Source organism: Drosophila takahashii, chromosome 2L (genome assembly GCF_030179915.1).
Source record: "Drosophila takahashii strain IR98-3 E-12201 chromosome 2L, DtakHiC1v2, whole genome shotgun sequence".
Classification (NCBI taxonomy): domain Eukaryota; kingdom Metazoa; phylum Arthropoda; class Insecta; order Diptera; family Drosophilidae; genus Drosophila; species Drosophila takahashii.
This window is the reverse complement of record NC_091678.1, coordinates 8,401,112-8,416,676: the sequence shown is the minus strand read 5'-3', so window position 1 is coordinate 8,416,676 and position 15,565 is coordinate 8,401,112. Positions and strand designations below refer to the sequence as shown.

Here is a 15,565-nt window from a genome sequence, read left to right as displayed (position 1 = left end):
AGCTAGCTTTATATAAATAAATAAATAAACATACATTTTTTTTGGTCAACAACAAAATTTAAGTATATATTTCTCGTATAGCAAAATGTGATGTAAGGCGAATGTAAGGAGAAACAACATTAATTTAGCTACATTTCAAATGTACACAGTGCAATTGCTAATGATCAATTTAATTCGTTTGCTGCGGAGGGCTATCACAGGTGATACTGTGGGTATTTCCTAGCAGCTGATTGGGCTCCACGTACACAGTGCCCTCCTTTCCACGAGCAAAAGGTGTTTGTCCGTTGGTTTGTAAGTAAAAATCGCCATGAATTCTGCAATTAACCATAATTCAAATAATTAATTTACGGCATAGAAATTTAGGTTTAACCTCGAGGGCTGGCAGTACTTACGATGTGGGGCAATGGTGACCCATCACCACCGGCGGGCAAGTCTCCGTCGTCTTGTTTTGCTTGAAGTCCGACCATTTCTTGGCGGACACAGCATCGAATCCGATGGGATACCGATCCGAGACGCTCTCGGCCCAGAACCACCAGCTTCGCCGGTGACTGGACAAATCGTTGTCGCTGAGCATCTTGTAGTTGCGCTTCGGACAGCCCGGCTGCAGGCTGTTGCCGCCGTTGGGCCAGAAGTCCGCCGTCCCGGTGCTCGTCGGAGCACCATATAGCCAGGCATCCGTGTGTATCACATCCACAAATTTCGCATCACTGGCAGACAGGTGGGCTCCCGGATAGAAGAGCGGAAAGGCGGGGTCCAGGGCGGAAATCCTAAGGACATTTTTAAGAAATTTAATAAATATTCCGTTAAAATTTCATTTTAAAGAGGTAAATACATTTTCAAATTATTTGGATTATGCATTTTATTATTTTTCAATTAGAAATTCATTTTTTCAAGTGAATAAGCAATGCTAATTGACCATATTAATTTTAACTTTTTTTCCAAGTGGATAAACATATTATTTTCATTTAAAAAAGTAATAAAACATACTAAATAAATAAAGAAGTAAATACTTTTTAAAATTAAATGGATCATGCATTTTATTATATTTCAGTTAGAATTTAATTTGTTCAAGTGAATAAGCATATTAATTTGAAATTAATTTTTTTCAGTGGATGAACATATTAATTTCATATCAAAAAATAATAAAACCAACTAAATAACATTACAAAACCAACGAACCAATTAATATCCCATAAAAAACAATATAATCGATAGACCCATAAATGTAAAATTGGGAATTTAGGAACCCCCTCTCACCTTTTCAGCTTTCGAGCACCTTTGGATCTCTTGATAATCTCGCGACCCAGGAGCCCGGCCAATTGGCCACCCATCGAATGTCCAACAATGTGAAACTTGTCAATGTCCAGGCCATGGTCGAACATTTTGAGCAGGATCTTGGCCAACTCGGGGCCCAATTGCTTGAGGTTGGGGAAGGCATCGAACATGTAATTGCCATCGGCCAGTTCACCCCAGTCCAGGACGATAAGGTTGGTATCCTTTCGCTCCAAATAGGCCTCGGCTATGACGTGAATGCTCTCCACATCGGGATCTTCCAGATAGCCATGCAAATAGAGCACAGTATTCTTGGCCAAATCCAAGTGTATATCCTCCAGAAGACTCTGGAAATCGGTTAGGTCATAGATATCGCTATCTGCTACCGTCGGTCTGTGGGTAAAACGATTAAACTTTAGGAAAATTCTTGGATAAAAATTAAAAATAAATTTAGATCTAATAGAAAAATATTTATGTTTTCTAGAAATTATTAAGGATTACATAGATACACGTTATTACTTACCCATAATATAGTATAAACTTAGCCGTCGTCAGATCCGCCTTGGAGTTCTTGAGTCCACAGAGCAACCCTGAGCAAAATAATTATCCAAATCGTATTAGCGGAATTTTCCATTTTCGCTTACTCACTTACTGGATTTGTTTTTAATGGCCTTGTGCATTTTACTGGGGGTTGTGGGCTATTAGTCCATAAAATGATTGATTACGTGGCCAGTGGGCTGTCCGGATATCCTCTGCTCCCATGCGGTGATTGGCAAAGACTGAGCCGGATTAGTGCGATGTGGCGTGGCCTGGAACCCATTGAAATTGATAGCTCTAATTAAATTTCAATCTTTTTCGGATAAGATAGTGAGTGCGGCCGAAAAAGGCTTGCGACATGAGCATCGTGAATCACACGAGTGGCACCAAAACGGCGCCAAAGTCCGGCTGGAGGTCCAAACTTTTGCCCGTCCATGCATCATTCATGTGAACCTACAGTGGAACATCCGATTTTGGGCACTTGAATATTTTAGAACCCCCAATTATTCACCCACTTCGGTGGGGCTGAACAAGTTTAATCGAACGTTAATCCCATTATGCACTTGAGGCGTAATTTTAGGGTGATTGGACGATTAATGAAAGCTATAAAAATATTGTCGCCAGTTGGTCTACTAATTTCAACAATCACCATTCACATATCGTACAATTAAAATTGCAACACCAGCGACAAAGTTAACCAGTCTCAAATTGCAAATTACGGAAACTAAAAAACTGTAATATCATTAAATTGTGGGTTTTGAGTTTGAGTATCAGCTTGGTTTAATTATTTTAACGTTTTGGTTTCTAGAACCTTGGTTTAAAATTTTTTCAATGAAATAATGTAAACTAGAGCCTCTCAAAAGATAAGTTCCGATTTAAGTTCCTACTTTAATCGCATTTTGTAGTATATCTTATCAAGGAAACCATTGAAAACTTATCTAATAAAAATATAAAACTCTCAAAATTTGACTGGTCATCCTAAGCCCTAAAAACTTTGATCTTACACCTCTAATAAAAGAAATAAAAAAGAGTAAATGTTTGTCAAGTGTCAGTTTAAGCAGCTCTAGGGCCCACTGTCCATTGCCACAGATTACCTTAACCCGGGGTCTAAGTGAACAAACTACAATGCTTGAATATGCAGACTTGAAATTACAGCAATGCCAAACCAACACACTTGTAAGCTACAGTATTACGTCCTTAGCTTGGACTACCATCAGCTTTGATTTGGTAAATTATTGTTTTTATAATCCGAATCTTTATATCATAGGTTTCTGATGAATTGTATTTTGAAACTGAGAAAATAGACTGAACTACTTAGCTGTTGATTCATTCTGGGCTCTGAGATACATGAATAACACAGGCCAACAGTGTTTTTGGTGCAGCCCTATGGGCATTAAATTGTGTTAATATAGACGGATATAAGCATATCTGCATACTTAGTTTTCGCGTTTAACGGGTGGTATTTGTGCAATCGCGGTTTGAAAAAAGTAGCAACATTTTATATTTTCATTTAAGATATCTTCGAGGGTCTGTGCTCAGTTGTAATAATACCTATGCCAAAAAATTGCTTAGATGCCCTTCTACATAATTGCATTTAAGGTTCCATCATTATTTGAGTTAATAAAAGCCTATGAGCCATTGAAGTAATTTGTTCACCTCTATTTACAACCAACTTGATGCGGTGAACAGGCTTAAAAAAATACACGGAAAAATATGTGCCCTAAAATATTTTACATGCATCTAGAGGCGTCTTTCACCGAATTTTTGAGATAAATCCCACTATTGTACTTCGAAAAATGGAATTTATAGAATTTTTTCCGTAAGAATGGGAAAAGTAACAAGTATTTTAGAGTCACTCTTACGTAACGAGTTTGTCGTGATTTTACACAGTAGGCTTTTTAAAGATAACAGTGGCGTCGCCTTAAAATTGTGGTGGGGATTTTTTTAAGGCATATTAACCCCTTAAAAATATAATTTTTCTATGTTCGGCGCCTACTGCTAACCAAATTGAAAGGCAAATTTTTACGAATGTGTCAGATATTTATGTAAAATGAGATTTAAAAATAGTTGTTACTTTTTAAGTTCTTACGGAAAAAATCCTATAAATTCCATCCTTCGACGTACAATGGTCTTATTTGTCTTAAAAATTCGGTGAAAGACGCCTCTAGATGCCTGTAAAATATTTTAGGGCATATATTTTTCCTTGTATTTTTTTAAGCGTGTTCACCGCATCAAGTTGGTTGGGAATAGAGGTGAACAAATTACTTCAATGGCTCATAGGCTGTGATTGACTCACATTATGATGGAACCTTAAGTGCAATAATGTAGAAGGGCATCTAACCAATTTTTTGGCATAGGTATTATTACAACTGAGCACAGACCCTCGAAGATATCTTAAATCAAAAAATTAAATGTTGCTATTTTTTTCAAACCGCGATTGCCCAAATACCACCCGTTAAACGCGAAAACTAAGTATGCAGATATGCTTATATACGTCTATATTAACATGTTTTAATGCCAATAGGCCTGCACCTTTTAATAAAGTCCATTTTGTTGACCTGTGTAATCATATATTACTTAAAGCATGACTAAGCTAGCATTTAACTTTAAGTACATGTCTCAAATTTTGGGAAAAAACTCCAGTAATATATTTCCAGAAATATTAAAGTAGCCCGGAACTACCGTTTACAAGTTATGGACACTTGAATAACAATTAAATTGGACTTAGGGAAGTCAAACTGTGTGAATATGTGGGGAAATCGCGGCCCCCTGACCCTGGTTGCCTCCCCAACGCAATCGTAATTTAAGTACCGGCCTTTTTTTTTGCCTCAATTTCGCCGTTATAAGGTGTGTTTCAAAATTATACGACACCAACACACTTATTTTTGGAAATTTTTTAGCGTTGTTGTTGTCTATAGAAAGCGAAACATTTAAATGCAGATCGAAAGAACAATGTATGATGTGTACGAAAAAAAATACCACGCGTCCTTCATCCTCTTTTTAAGGATTTACCGCTAATTTTTCGAAATATAGTCTATTTTTCGGCTATGTGCGATCGTTTCATAATTATACGACACCATCGATTTTTTCCGGTTCCAATGATCAAACTTGACCGAAATTTTTTTTCTGGTTAAATATAAACCAAAAGGTTCCATTTTGAGAGTAATCCAGCCCAAAGGTCCTTTCAATCTTCAACCAATACATAAATATTGAATATGTCTCTCTACACCTTAAAAAAGTAGTTTTTCGAAGTCATATCCCACAATTCGTCTTAACTTTGGTCTGGTCAATATTCCTAACACTTTTGAATCAAATAAGAATCCTGTTCAGTGTATTACGTTCACGAAACAGACCTCAAAAATCTTTTTTTAAAGGATTGCCCTTTTGGAACCAAACTGTTTTATTCCAAAAATATTTGATTTTGAGCGATACTTCCTGTCAAAATGCAAAAATTTGTTCTTTAAAACCTTAATAAACTTTCCACATTTTACGATTGGAACATTTGAAATGCGATCACCAGTCTGCGCCCCCCGAATGAAATCCCATGGAGAAAACACTCAAATTCGTATGAAAAAATTTCGAAAAAACTTCAAAGTGGCGCAGACTGGGGATCGCATTTCAAATGTTCCAATCGTGAAATGTGGAAAGTTTATTAAGGTTTTGAAGAACAAATTTTTGCATTCTGACAGAAAGTATCGCCCAAAATCAAATATTTTTGGAATAAAACAGTTTGGTTCCAAAAGGGCAATCCTTTAAAAAAAGATTTTTGAGGTCTGTTTCGTGCATGTAATGAACTGAAAAGGATTTTTATTTGATTCAAAAGTGCTAAGAATATTGACCAGACAAAAGTTAAGACGAATTGTGGGATATGACTTCGAAAAACTACTTTTTTAAGGTGTAGAGAGACATATTCAATATTTATGTATTGGTTGAAGATTGAAAGGACCTTTGGGCTGGATTACTCTCAAAATGGAACCTTTTGGTTTATATTTAACCAGAAAAAAAATTTCGGTCAAGTTTGATCATTGGAACCGGAAAAAATCGATGGTGTCGTATAATTATGAAACGATCGCACATAGCCGAAAAATAGACTATATTTCGAAAAATTAGCGGTAAATCCTTAAAAAGAGGATGAAGGACGCGTGGTATTTTTTTTCGTACACATCATACATTGTTCTTTCGATCTGCATTTAAATGTTTCGCTTTCTATAGACAACAACAACGCTAAAAAATTTCCAAAAATAAGTGTGTTGGTGTCGTATAATTTTGAAACACACCTTACTGCGGACATAAATAAAGAGCACTTCAATTTATATTCCGGCTTATCGGGGGAAAATTAGCCGTCAGATAATGGTGGAACCGGGGAATCGGCGCCAAGCACTTGGCGGAAGGTAAAAAAAAATAACGCTTAACAAAACGCGCCACTTGGGGGAATACGAACGAAAATAAAGCTAAAATAATGCAACAATAATTGTAATAACAGCTCAGCATTTTTGACATATGCGCGTAATTAACGCATACCCTATAGTGTGGATATAGTATATATGGGGACACTTGTTGCGTCGCCTGGGGGGCAGGTGGATGGTGGATCGTAGGTCAGTGGACGGAAAACGGACGCGGAGATTGCGACACCAGTGGGGAAATTGATAATGGTCGGCATTTGCCTGTATTTGGGCACACAAACACCACCGTTTTCCCATATATACACATAATTGATTGGTTCCACCCATTTGCCCAATCAAATTTGCATCTGATTCCCCCATTGACTCGCCATTCCACGGTGATTACGAGCGCCACAGCCAGACGAGTAATTCAATGGCACTTACGAGTTGTTGTTGATTCGGAATCGAAACCGAGAGTTAGGCAAACATTTACCCACGCGCAGCGAAACGAGAAATTGTACATGCGCGTCGCCCCGTCGCAAAAGTCCAACTGATCTCTCGCTCAAAAGTGCTCGCCACCAAAACGGCTAACCAAACAAAACCATAAATAAGCCCCAACTATCGCCAGGTGTCAGTTGGGGGACTATCGATATCGGGCTGAATTCGAAAATAAAAGTGTGATTTTTGACAGTTTAAAAATTATATTTAAGATTTTCCATTTTCGGTATTAAAAAAAATATGAGAAGAACTCGAATATATAATGTATTTAAAGTGAAATAAAAGTGCACATATATTTTATTTTGAATAAAAAGTATTCGAAATATGATTAACTTTCTACTTTATATAAAGTAAATCAAATAATTGTATTTAAAAGATGTCCAATATTGTTTTAACGATATATCAATATATTCTCTTGTTAAAAAAAAAGTAATGTAAAGAAAGATCTATCAATTTAAAAACTTATAACTTACATTACTGACGATAATACCTAGAATATGTAAACCCCTTCAAAAGCTCACACCCTTATTGTTTCACTACAATTTTATTTTGCATTCAGATGCGTTCAAATGTTCCAAACTCTACACATGTTTTTAATAATGATCTTTATGCCTATGGTAATTTATATATAATATAAGTATGTAAGTAGTAATGTTTAGCTGTGTCGCGTTTAGTGGGTCTCCTCCCATGCTGGCCCTGGTGGCACTTCTCCTTCATCAATCCGCACATCCTTCACTTTATCCAGCATCGGCTGCAGCGTTAAACACCTTCCGGGATCCACTACAATTTTCCGTTCTTAAGTGTTGTTGCTACATAATATGTTTTGTTGCCGGCGTTAAATACATACAGTTTTAAAAATAGAATAAAAAAGATGCAAGAAGGTTGATTACGCTGTAAACAAATATATATTATTGCACACGAGAACACAGAGTAGGAAAGACAGACGGCCACGTGGTGGAGATGATACCGGGAAAGATACAGAAGAATATATGAAACAACATTAGTATTAGCTTGGTCCACTGCATTCGCACGTTTATCTGACTTCTAGCTTCGTTATCTTGAACAAACAAACAGATGTGAGTATCATGGGCCATGGCGAGAGGGGATTAAACATATTGGCTGTGGAACTGGCTGGAGACAGCGGGAAGCACATCACATTTCGTATGGTTGGCTACTCATCCTCTAACATTCCGAGTCAACCGTGGGCGGCTCCGCTGCCTTGCCGTTCATCTCCTGCAGAATATCTTCATCGTTAGCCGCCGGCTGTGGAGGAGGTTCCACGATCAGCTTCGAGTCCATGGCGGCCTCAATTTTTGCACCCATGCAAGGCGGCACCGCCGTTCTAAACACATTCAGTTCCATTTCTACAGCAGGATGGCAATATAAGTTAAAGCAACAACCCCAAATGGACATTTGTATATAATTATTCTGTCTAACTCTGTGATTTCCCACTTGCTGCTTTTTAAATGTATAGCAATTTAAGATTTAAATTGGAAAACAATTGCTTACCTGCTGCTATGCCGGCAATGGCCTGTGCAGCAAAATGCTTGACGTCCACGTCCGTGTCCGCGTTTAGTTTGTCGAGTGTGGGCTTCACTTGGGCATCGATGACGCTGGCCTCCAGGAAGGGCGAGATCTTCTGCAGGGTCTTGGCCACATTGAAGCGCACGTTGGCTACGGGATCGGCGGCAAGCAGGAGGACTGTGGGAAGCAGCAGCTTGGTGGTGATATCTGTGCCGCAGACCTCCGCCAAAACGTTCAGGCAGAACAAGCAGGTCATTCCTATAAATGAAAAAAATTATAATAAAAATCCAAAAAGTCTTGAAATGGTTCAAAGCCAACACTCACTGTGCAAATAGTTCTTGTTGCGCGACATAACCAGAATCATGGGAATGATGGCCTGCTCGGCCCAGGGAGCTCCGAACTGCTCGACCAGTTTCTTCATGTTCAAAGTGGCCGCCTCACGAATGGCGTACACGTGATCGTTGAGCCAGCCCATGCAGAGACCGCGCAGCTTCTGGTCGAAGAACTCCTGTCCCAACTGACCGGCCAAAGCAGGCATGTACTCGATGATGGCCAGGCGCACGCGCCACTTGGAATCCTCGGCCAACTCGACGATGGCCGGCAGAAGCGATTGTGACAGCTGCTGGATGCCGATGACGTCGTTTACGCAATCCAGATTCGAGATGATGTTCAGGCGCACTTCAGGGCACTCATCTTTCAGCTGGATGAGGAACAGGGGCAGCAGCTGCTCCACCGTCTGATAGGCGCCCAGCATCGGACTCAGGCCCATGATCACGGAAGCCAGGGCCGACTTCACATGCGGATTGGGGTCCGAAACGAGATCGCGCACATAGGGCAGAATGGAGCTAAGGATTATCTGCACCTGGTTAACCTTGTCCAGGTTGGCGCAGAAGTCCTTCACCTTGGTGGCCACCGCAGCGCGAACCTCGGCCTCGGCGTCCTTGAGCAAGTACTGGAAGGCGGGCACCAAGTCCACCCGCGTGATCTCCGGTCCCACGGCCTTTTGGAGGTCGACAAACTTCTCGGCCACCATATAGCGCACCCGCCACGAGGAGTCGCTGGCGCACTGACGCAGTGTGGGCAGAACCAGCTAAGGGTTTTAAAATAATATTTGTAAGAAAGGGTGCTGGATTTCCTTGCTGATTCACTTACATGCTCCACATCATCCTGGGGCAGCAGCTGGGCAATGCTGACGCAGGCCTCCACAGCCAACAGACGAACAGAGTCCTAAATTGAGGAGTTAGAATTAGTATTTTAGGAATGACCGTAATAAAAAATTTAAATTTCAGAAAAATTTAAATTCCCTTTACACTGGTGGCAAAAATAATAGAAACGATTTGGTAGGGCCTGCTTTCTTCTCATTTTCTCACTAATAAAAGCTGATATAAATTTGGTTATCATTTTTGTTTAAAGTGTATTCTAGTAGCTAAATTTACATCAAGCGAGAGATTTTTAAAAAAAATTTTAAGTCCCAAAAAAAATTAATTTTCTTTTTAGCCCGAATTGGGCTGGCCATCTAGTTCCCAACAACGCATTTAGGTAGTTTACAGTTACCATTCTGTTTTTTAAGTTGTACAAGTACAGGATCGCTTTTTAAGGACTTGTGATCCCTCAAATCGTCTTTTGAAATGATCTTTTTTATAAATGTAGTCTATTTTGAAGAAATTGAGAAGTTAACTCTGCCCAAAATAAAGAAAAAACGGAAAATATAGGCAAAAATTATAAGGTTATCTTCGATTTTAATGTTAAAAATTTATTGCAGCATTCATTAGTGAGAAAATGAGAAGAAAGCAGGCCCTACCAAATCGTTTCTTTAATTTTTGCCACCAGTGTATATTGATTCAATAAGTAGTTCTGCCCTATGAGCATAAAGGATAGTCAATTTCATCATTATTAATTCTAATTAATCATTTTATTAGTTCTGATTTTTGGAAAATATAGCCATGCAATTAAAAGCTTATTATAGTAAATAACTTATCTGCTTACCTGATCATCCTGTGCCAGCTGCACAAAGTTTGGAATCAAGTCCGACTTGAGATACTCGGTCTCCACGACCTTGGCGAACTCGCCCAGCTTATTGGCCGCAGCCCGGCGCACCATGGGTGTCTCGTCCTGGCAAAGCTTGCGGAAGTTGGCGCGCAGCTCGGCCTTCACGGGCTGCGTGACCCGGGGATAGCAGACCGAGAAGAGTCCGCAGGCGGAGGTGCGAGAGGTGAACCAATCGCCGGATACCAGGCGCTGTAGAGTCGGCACCACGTGGATCTCCAGATCCTGGGCGCTGTGCTCAGCGGCCACGGTGCGCAGAGATTCTACAGCCTTGTCCCGCACCACGGTCTCCTCCACGGTGGCCAGACTCTCGAGGGGCGGGATCAAGTACATGGCGAACTCGGGTCCGCCGACGAGACCTGGGAATAAAAGGTGGAAAAGTGGTTGGGAAAATTTCGCAGATATATTTACTATCTATTTGCTTACTTGTAAAGTTGCCCAGTTGGTCGGCCAGGGCCAGGAGAACCTCATCCTCATCATAGATGGTCTCAGTGAGGAAGGGAATCAACTCGGACCGTGTGCGTTCCTCGCCCAAAGCCAATGCGATGGTGGACAGCTTCTTGATGGAGTTTAATCGAAGCTGTTCGGTGGAAGGAGAAAATATGTGATATTTTAGATTTAGTCAAAATAATAAAAAAATAGGTTAGGGACATTTTCGTCTGTTAATAGTATAACAACAAATAAATCAAAGTTTAATCGAAGCTGTTCGGTAGAAGGAGAAGATATGTGATATTTTAGATTTAGGCATAATATTAGTATAACAACGAAATACGAAATATTTTAATAAATATATTAAATATTTTTTTAGATTTTTATGTCAATCCGTTCTGGGTGAAATTTGCTACTGACCGTTTTTTAGAGGTCCAATTTTATATTAGTTTAGATTAATAATAATGAATTCTAACACCATGGAAAAAAAACTCACTGCACAGGGGGTTTTAACTACAAAGTGAAAGTTAATTAATGTCATAAATTACTAATAACAAGTATTTCTAATGTTTATAAACAAATGTTGAGATATCACTCAAATAAAACGTGAAATGTACAGGGCGTGGTCGACCATTGTTTATTGTTTAACCTCAGTTTATCTTCAAATGATGCTCTACCGAAATGTGATTCCGAAATAATTTAGCTCAAAGTAAATTTAATCTTTTTTCAGTTATATATAAAAAACAAAAAGTACCTAAATAAACTTAGGCAGCTTTAAAGGTTACAAATTGTTTTCTTTTACAGATTAGATTAGCATTTAGATAAGCAAGTTTGTTTTTAAATAATAAAAAATAGTTAGTTTCCACCCACGCATTATTCCAAATACAAAGAAATACGTTAAATTGTTGCTAAATAATCTCATGTTTCCCTCTTCTTTTCAAATTAGTAAGTCGCAAATGATATTACTGATAAAAACCTTGCTGCTATTTATAAAACTAGAAGTTACAAATTGTATTTGCAAATAATGTACATGTATACATAAAAGAGAGATAATAAAATCGAAGTAATCATGGCAACGTATGCAAATAGTCGCCTTTAATAGATAATAGATTTTATTGATATTCTGGAAAACACCAATCTTGTGTATATCGGATTTTTGGAATGATTTTAACAGGGCTTTCAATGCACAGGCTCTTCCTCTTCCTGTTCCCACCAACACACAAATAGCCATGCACACACAGTGACGCATTTTTGCACAAATACCACGAAAGGGAAATCGCAGTGGGTGAGGGCACGCTTCCCCAATTTAGCAATAGAATATTTCGCCAATTCCCGAAAGAGGTCTCCAGATTGGGGCGTAGGCCCTAGACTAACCTGAACATCCTCGTTCTTCAGTTCGTCGATCAGAACCGCAATGGGATATAGAGAATCGTCGACCGATTTGTCGCTCGCTGCCATTTTTTCCGCTGTTGCTGCTGCTCACACACAAACGCACTGAAAATCGGTTTTTCTATTCGGCAGCCAATCAACGGGATTTTGCCCTCTGGCGATTCGCAATTCGCTTGTTCTGGGTCACAAAATAATATCGCAAGCTTCTTCTTTCTTCCTGCTCCACTTTGCAATTAGTCTACACAATATCCTTTGATTGCTTTTCAAATGAAAATCGTACGTCGTTTTTTCTTCAAGTGACACAACGGTAGAGCTGGAACGCAAATCGATTTTATTCGATACTATCGGTGCTTAAAGAAGCGGCCACATCGATAACTTTTTTAAAATACAAATTATTTAACTCGAAAAATAATTAGAAGGCAAATTTAATTAAATTAATTTACTAGACTTAAGGAGATGCTAGATTAGAATGCTTAAGTCTATTTTACTAATCTAAAGCACTGACAAATATCCTTTTAAAAGCTAGTTGCTATAAAACTAACGGCGCGTTTTTTGAAATAATTAACATGTTTCACAACGATTCAGGGCGTTTTTTTAATATGAGCGGGAATTACGTGTATTGTAGATAATTATACGGAATTCTGGATGTTACTGGTAAAAAATATATAGCAACTCCAAACTATTTAAGATATCGATACTTATCAGTGTGGCCGTTTGTAGGGTGTTTAAAATGGAATGTTTACGCAAAATCGAAAAAAATAATTTAATTTAACATAAAAAAAGAAAAGTGCACGATTGCCAATTCACAAATATTATCCCTTATAAAATTGTATGAACTTTATTGAAGCTTAATTCTCTAGGAAGGTTACAAACTCAGTCAGCTTGAGCAACTGGTCGTCGTTTGCACGACTGGGCGGTGCTTCCTGGACCTTGGGTTTCAGGATCACCCGGTCGCCGTCCAGCTCTTCAGTCCAGTTTAAGGCGGCGCAGGCATTCTTCAGTTCGTCCTCTGACATCAAGGACAATTCCAAGAGGTTGTGCTGGTAGATGGACACATAGGCGCTGCCCATCAGTCTAAACAGCTCCTCGCGTTGTTTAACTAAAAAGATATATTTATTTTACAACTTTATCTTAAACTTTCATAGGAAAACGTACCCAAGAGATCCTCCACGGGTGCCTTAACTCTCTCGGACCACTCGTACTTGATGTTTTTGAAGAAATCGGCATAGTTATTGTTTTGCAGGGCCAGGTTGAGCAGGTTCAGCTGAATCAGTTCTTTGTCCTCCTTTAATCTAGCCGGAATTCGCATCCACAGCAACTTGGCATCGGCCCTTAAATATATACAAAGAAGTTGATCAAATTGTTGTTGTTCTCTTAATTATACAGCACTTACAGTTTGTTTTGGTAGAGATAAATCGCCAATAACTGCTGGTAGACTTCAGCTCCCAATTCGACTTGCTGTGCAAATAAAGGGCTTGTCACTTTCTTATAGAGTACACAGATTATGCACCGTCTCACCTCGAATTCCTCGTTCTCAAGTCGCTCCACCAGCTCGCTATATTTATTTAAATGCATTTTATTGTAAATTCTTGGTCCGAAAACAATAATATGACCGTTTTGCCTGGGATTGGAGATGAAACCTATCTAAAGCAACCCTGAGGTTTTGTAGAGTTTAGCTATCAATATCGATAGTTGAAGTAATTAAATGTAAAAAATATTCTTATAATTATGCACTAAAAATAAATTTAAAAATCCGGTAATTTATGGTTTTTAAAATCAAAACGAAATAACACAGTTTCATAAAAAATATCGTTTAGCTGGAACTATCGATAGCTGCTTTGACAGGTCTCCACAATCGCAGAGCTGTCAACGTGCCAAAAGTCTCCACCTTCTTTTCGGTGTCAAAAACTAGACTATCAAGATGGGTCGTATGCACGCTCCTGGGTAAAAATGCGATTTTTTATTGTTTCCAATGCAGCTGCACATAGCTGAGTGTTTGCAAAATGTGCCTGCCGTGCGGAATGATCGAATGAATGTGATAAACACGATTCCCCGGGGGGTTTAGTGGGCCGAAAGTCGACCGCAACGGCAAGCACATGGTGCAGACGTAGTAGTATTGGGCTTTTGACAGGGGCCGCCATAAACGCGTACTAACAATCGTGTATTCCCTATCCGCAGCAAGGGTATTTCCCAATCAGCCCTCCCCTACAGACGCACTGTCCCATCCTGGCTGAAGCTGAACGCCGAGGATGTCAAGGACCAGATTAAGAAGCTGGGCAAGAAGGGTCTGACGCCCTCCAAGATCGGTGAGTGCCGAGATATGTTGTTGTTTGAGGTTATGTTAACACCGATTCCGGTTTTCGCCCCCCTCTCCCCCCCTTTAGGCATCATCCTGCGTGACTCGCACGGAGTTGCCCAGGTGCGTTTCGTCAACGGAAACAAGATCCTGCGCATCATGAAGTCGGTGGGTCTGAAGCCCGACATTCCCGAGGATCTGTACCACATGATCAAGAAGGCCGTCGCCATCCGCAAGCATTTGGAGCGCAACCGCAAGGACAAGGACGGCAAGTTCCGTCTGATTCTGGTCGAGTCCAGGATCCACCGCCTGGCCCGCTACTACAAGACCAAGAGCGTCCTGCCGCCCAACTGGAAATACGAGTCGAGCACCGCCTCCGCCTTGGTTGCCTAAGTCGTCTTCGTTTTCAGGTCTTGCGGGGTCCTACATTTCCACCAATGTACAACCAATAAACCCAACAAATAAAACTGGAAATCGGAACTATTTTATAGACTAAACAATTGCAGTGCTATTTATTTCATTTGGAGGAAAGTGCAGTTTTAAATTGTAATGGAAATGATGGTAGAAAAGCAAATTTCAGTGCCTCACCAATGTCCTTTAAATTAAATTTCGGTGCAAAAAAATAGCCTTCCTTTCGCTTTTTGTCTAAATTTTTCAATTAATATCATTAAATTGTTTTAGATTTAAGGCCCAATCCTTATTTAACTTGGAGGAATCGGCTACTAGTATTTATAATGCAAGTAAATTGCTCGATTATCTTGAAAATCTTAAATATATATATTCAATTTTAAGTCGTCAATAGTTATTTCAATTGAAACAAAAGTTTTGTTATTATGATTTTGTTTTTAATTCATTCAATAATGGTCAATTTTTATAAAAACGTTTTCAGACTTTATAACTTTTGATTACAGCTTCCTGAATTAATGTAGATTTTTACGAATTCACTTAACTCTTAGAATTTCGTTTGTTTCTATTCTTATAATTGCACTTGTTGCACCCTCTTCTTATACATATGTACGTACATACCCCTCAAAATGATTGCATTCGTTCCACAGTCTTACTTCCGAAACATGCATCTTTTTACCAACGTACAGATTATGATATTTACTCGGAAATCAAATAAACAAAGAAATAAATATGTATGTTGAATGTAGAGATTATGCAAATAACTAATTTACGTCGACTTTGACGT

General features: G+C 39.2%; 5 protein-coding genes across 7 annotated transcripts in view; 2 read left to right on the top strand and 3 right to left on the bottom strand.

Annotated features, from left to right (window-relative positions):
- The window catches only part of Ostgamma (oligosaccharide transferase gamma subunit), a 103,688-nt gene that overhangs the window by 15,382 nt on the left and 72,741 nt on the right, over nucleotides 1-15,565 (top strand). The window lies entirely within an intron of this gene.
- Nucleotides 32-6,790, bottom strand: LOC108062629 (pancreatic triacylglycerol lipase). Its single transcript, XM_017149379.3, has 6 exons — nucleotides 6,636-6,790; nucleotides 1,925-2,081; nucleotides 1,796-1,862; nucleotides 1,258-1,665; nucleotides 393-767; nucleotides 32-314 (listed from the first exon to the last, which is right to left on the bottom strand). Exons 2-6 carry the CDS (start codon nucleotides 1,950-1,952, stop codon nucleotides 170-172), a joined length of 1,023 nt encoding a protein of 340 aa, XP_017004868.2. The 5' UTR covers nucleotides 1,953-2,081; nucleotides 6,636-6,790; the 3' UTR covers nucleotides 32-169.
- Pp2A-29B (Protein phosphatase PP2A regulatory subunit A) lies at nucleotides 7,219-12,406 on the bottom strand. 3 transcript variants are annotated; one of them, XM_017149363.3, is made up of 8 exons: nucleotides 12,063-12,405; nucleotides 10,686-10,839; nucleotides 10,200-10,618; nucleotides 9,366-9,440; nucleotides 8,538-9,303; nucleotides 8,199-8,471; nucleotides 7,537-7,580; nucleotides 7,219-7,469 (listed from the first exon to the last, which is right to left on the bottom strand). In XM_017149363.3, the coding sequence occupies exons 1-7, from the start codon at nucleotides 12,144-12,146 to the stop codon at nucleotides 7,576-7,578; spliced, it is 1,776 nt and encodes a 591-aa protein (XP_017004852.1). In that variant the 5' UTR covers nucleotides 12,147-12,405; the 3' UTR covers nucleotides 7,219-7,469; nucleotides 7,537-7,575. The 3 variants fall into 3 exon arrangements, with proteins under 3 accessions (XP_017004852.1, XP_017004851.1, XP_017004850.2); XM_017149362.3 differs by having other exon boundaries at nucleotides 7,219-7,580; nucleotides 12,063-12,404; XM_017149361.3 differs by lacking the exons at nucleotides 7,219-7,469; nucleotides 7,537-7,580 and adding an exon at nucleotides 7,626-8,053 and having other exon boundaries at nucleotides 12,063-12,406.
- CSN8 (COP9 signalosome subunit 8) lies at nucleotides 12,890-13,748 on the bottom strand. The gene is made up of 4 exons (XM_017149314.3): nucleotides 13,596-13,748; nucleotides 13,471-13,535; nucleotides 13,233-13,408; nucleotides 12,890-13,176 (listed from the first exon to the last, which is right to left on the bottom strand). The coding sequence occupies exons 1-4, from the start codon at nucleotides 13,650-13,652 to the stop codon at nucleotides 12,926-12,928; spliced, it is 549 nt and encodes a 182-aa protein (XP_017004803.2). The 5' UTR covers nucleotides 13,653-13,748; the 3' UTR covers nucleotides 12,890-12,925.
- On the top strand, nucleotides 13,895-14,873 carry RpS13 (ribosomal protein S13). The gene is made up of 3 exons (XM_017149299.3): nucleotides 13,895-14,021; nucleotides 14,256-14,383; nucleotides 14,462-14,873. The coding sequence occupies exons 1-3, from the start codon at nucleotides 13,999-14,001 to the stop codon at nucleotides 14,764-14,766; spliced, it is 456 nt and encodes a 151-aa protein (XP_017004788.1). The 5' UTR covers nucleotides 13,895-13,998; the 3' UTR covers nucleotides 14,767-14,873.

What these genes read in the sequence shown, in the direction of transcription:
- LOC108062629 (XM_017149379.3), bottom strand. Translation starts at nt 1,952, where the DNA reads ATGCACAAGGCCATTAAAAACAAATCCA. An exon ending in GGCCATTAAAAACAAATCCA is followed by an intron (nt 1,863 to 1,924) that starts GTAAGTGAGTAA and finishes TATTTTGCTCAG; the next exon opens with GGTTGCTCTGTGGACTCAAG. An exon ending in GGTGCTCGAAAGCTGAAAAG is followed by an intron (nt 768 to 1,257) that starts GTGAGAGGGGGT and finishes AAATGTCCTTAG; the next exon opens with GATTTCCGCCCTGGACCCCG.
- Pp2A-29B (XM_017149361.3), bottom strand. Translation starts at nt 12,146, where the DNA reads ATGGCAGCGAGCGACAAATCGGTCGACGATTCTCTATATCCCATTGCG. An exon ending in TGAAGAACGAGGATGTTCAG is followed by an intron (nt 10,840 to 12,062) that starts GTTAGTCTAGGG and finishes TCCACCGAACAG; the next exon opens with CTTCGATTAAACTCCATCAA. An exon ending in CCAACTGGGCAACTTTACAA is followed by an intron (nt 10,619 to 10,685) that starts GTAAGCAAATAG and finishes TTTTATTCCCAG; the next exon opens with GTCTCGTCGGCGGACCCGAG.
- CSN8 (XM_017149314.3), bottom strand. Translation starts at nt 13,652, where the DNA reads ATGCATTTAAATAAATATAGCGAGCTGGTGGAGCGACTTGAGAACGAG. An exon ending in TATCTCTACCAAAACAAACT is followed by an intron (nt 13,409 to 13,470) that starts GTAAGTGCTGTA and finishes TATATATTTAAG; the next exon opens with GGCCGATGCCAAGTTGCTGT. An exon ending in ACCCGTGGAGGATCTCTTGG is followed by an intron (nt 13,177 to 13,232) that starts GTACGTTTTCCT and finishes ATATCTTTTTAG; the next exon opens with TTAAACAACGCGAGGAGCTG.
- RpS13 (XM_017149299.3), top strand. Translation starts at nt 13,999, where the DNA reads ATGGGTCGTATGCACGCTCCTGG. An exon ending in GGTCGTATGCACGCTCCTGG is followed by an intron (nt 14,022 to 14,255) that starts GTAAAAATGCGA and finishes CCCTATCCGCAG; the next exon opens with CAAGGGTATTTCCCAATCAG. An exon ending in TCTGACGCCCTCCAAGATCG is followed by an intron (nt 14,384 to 14,461) that starts GTGAGTGCCGAG and finishes CCCCCCCTTTAG; the next exon opens with GCATCATCCTGCGTGACTCG.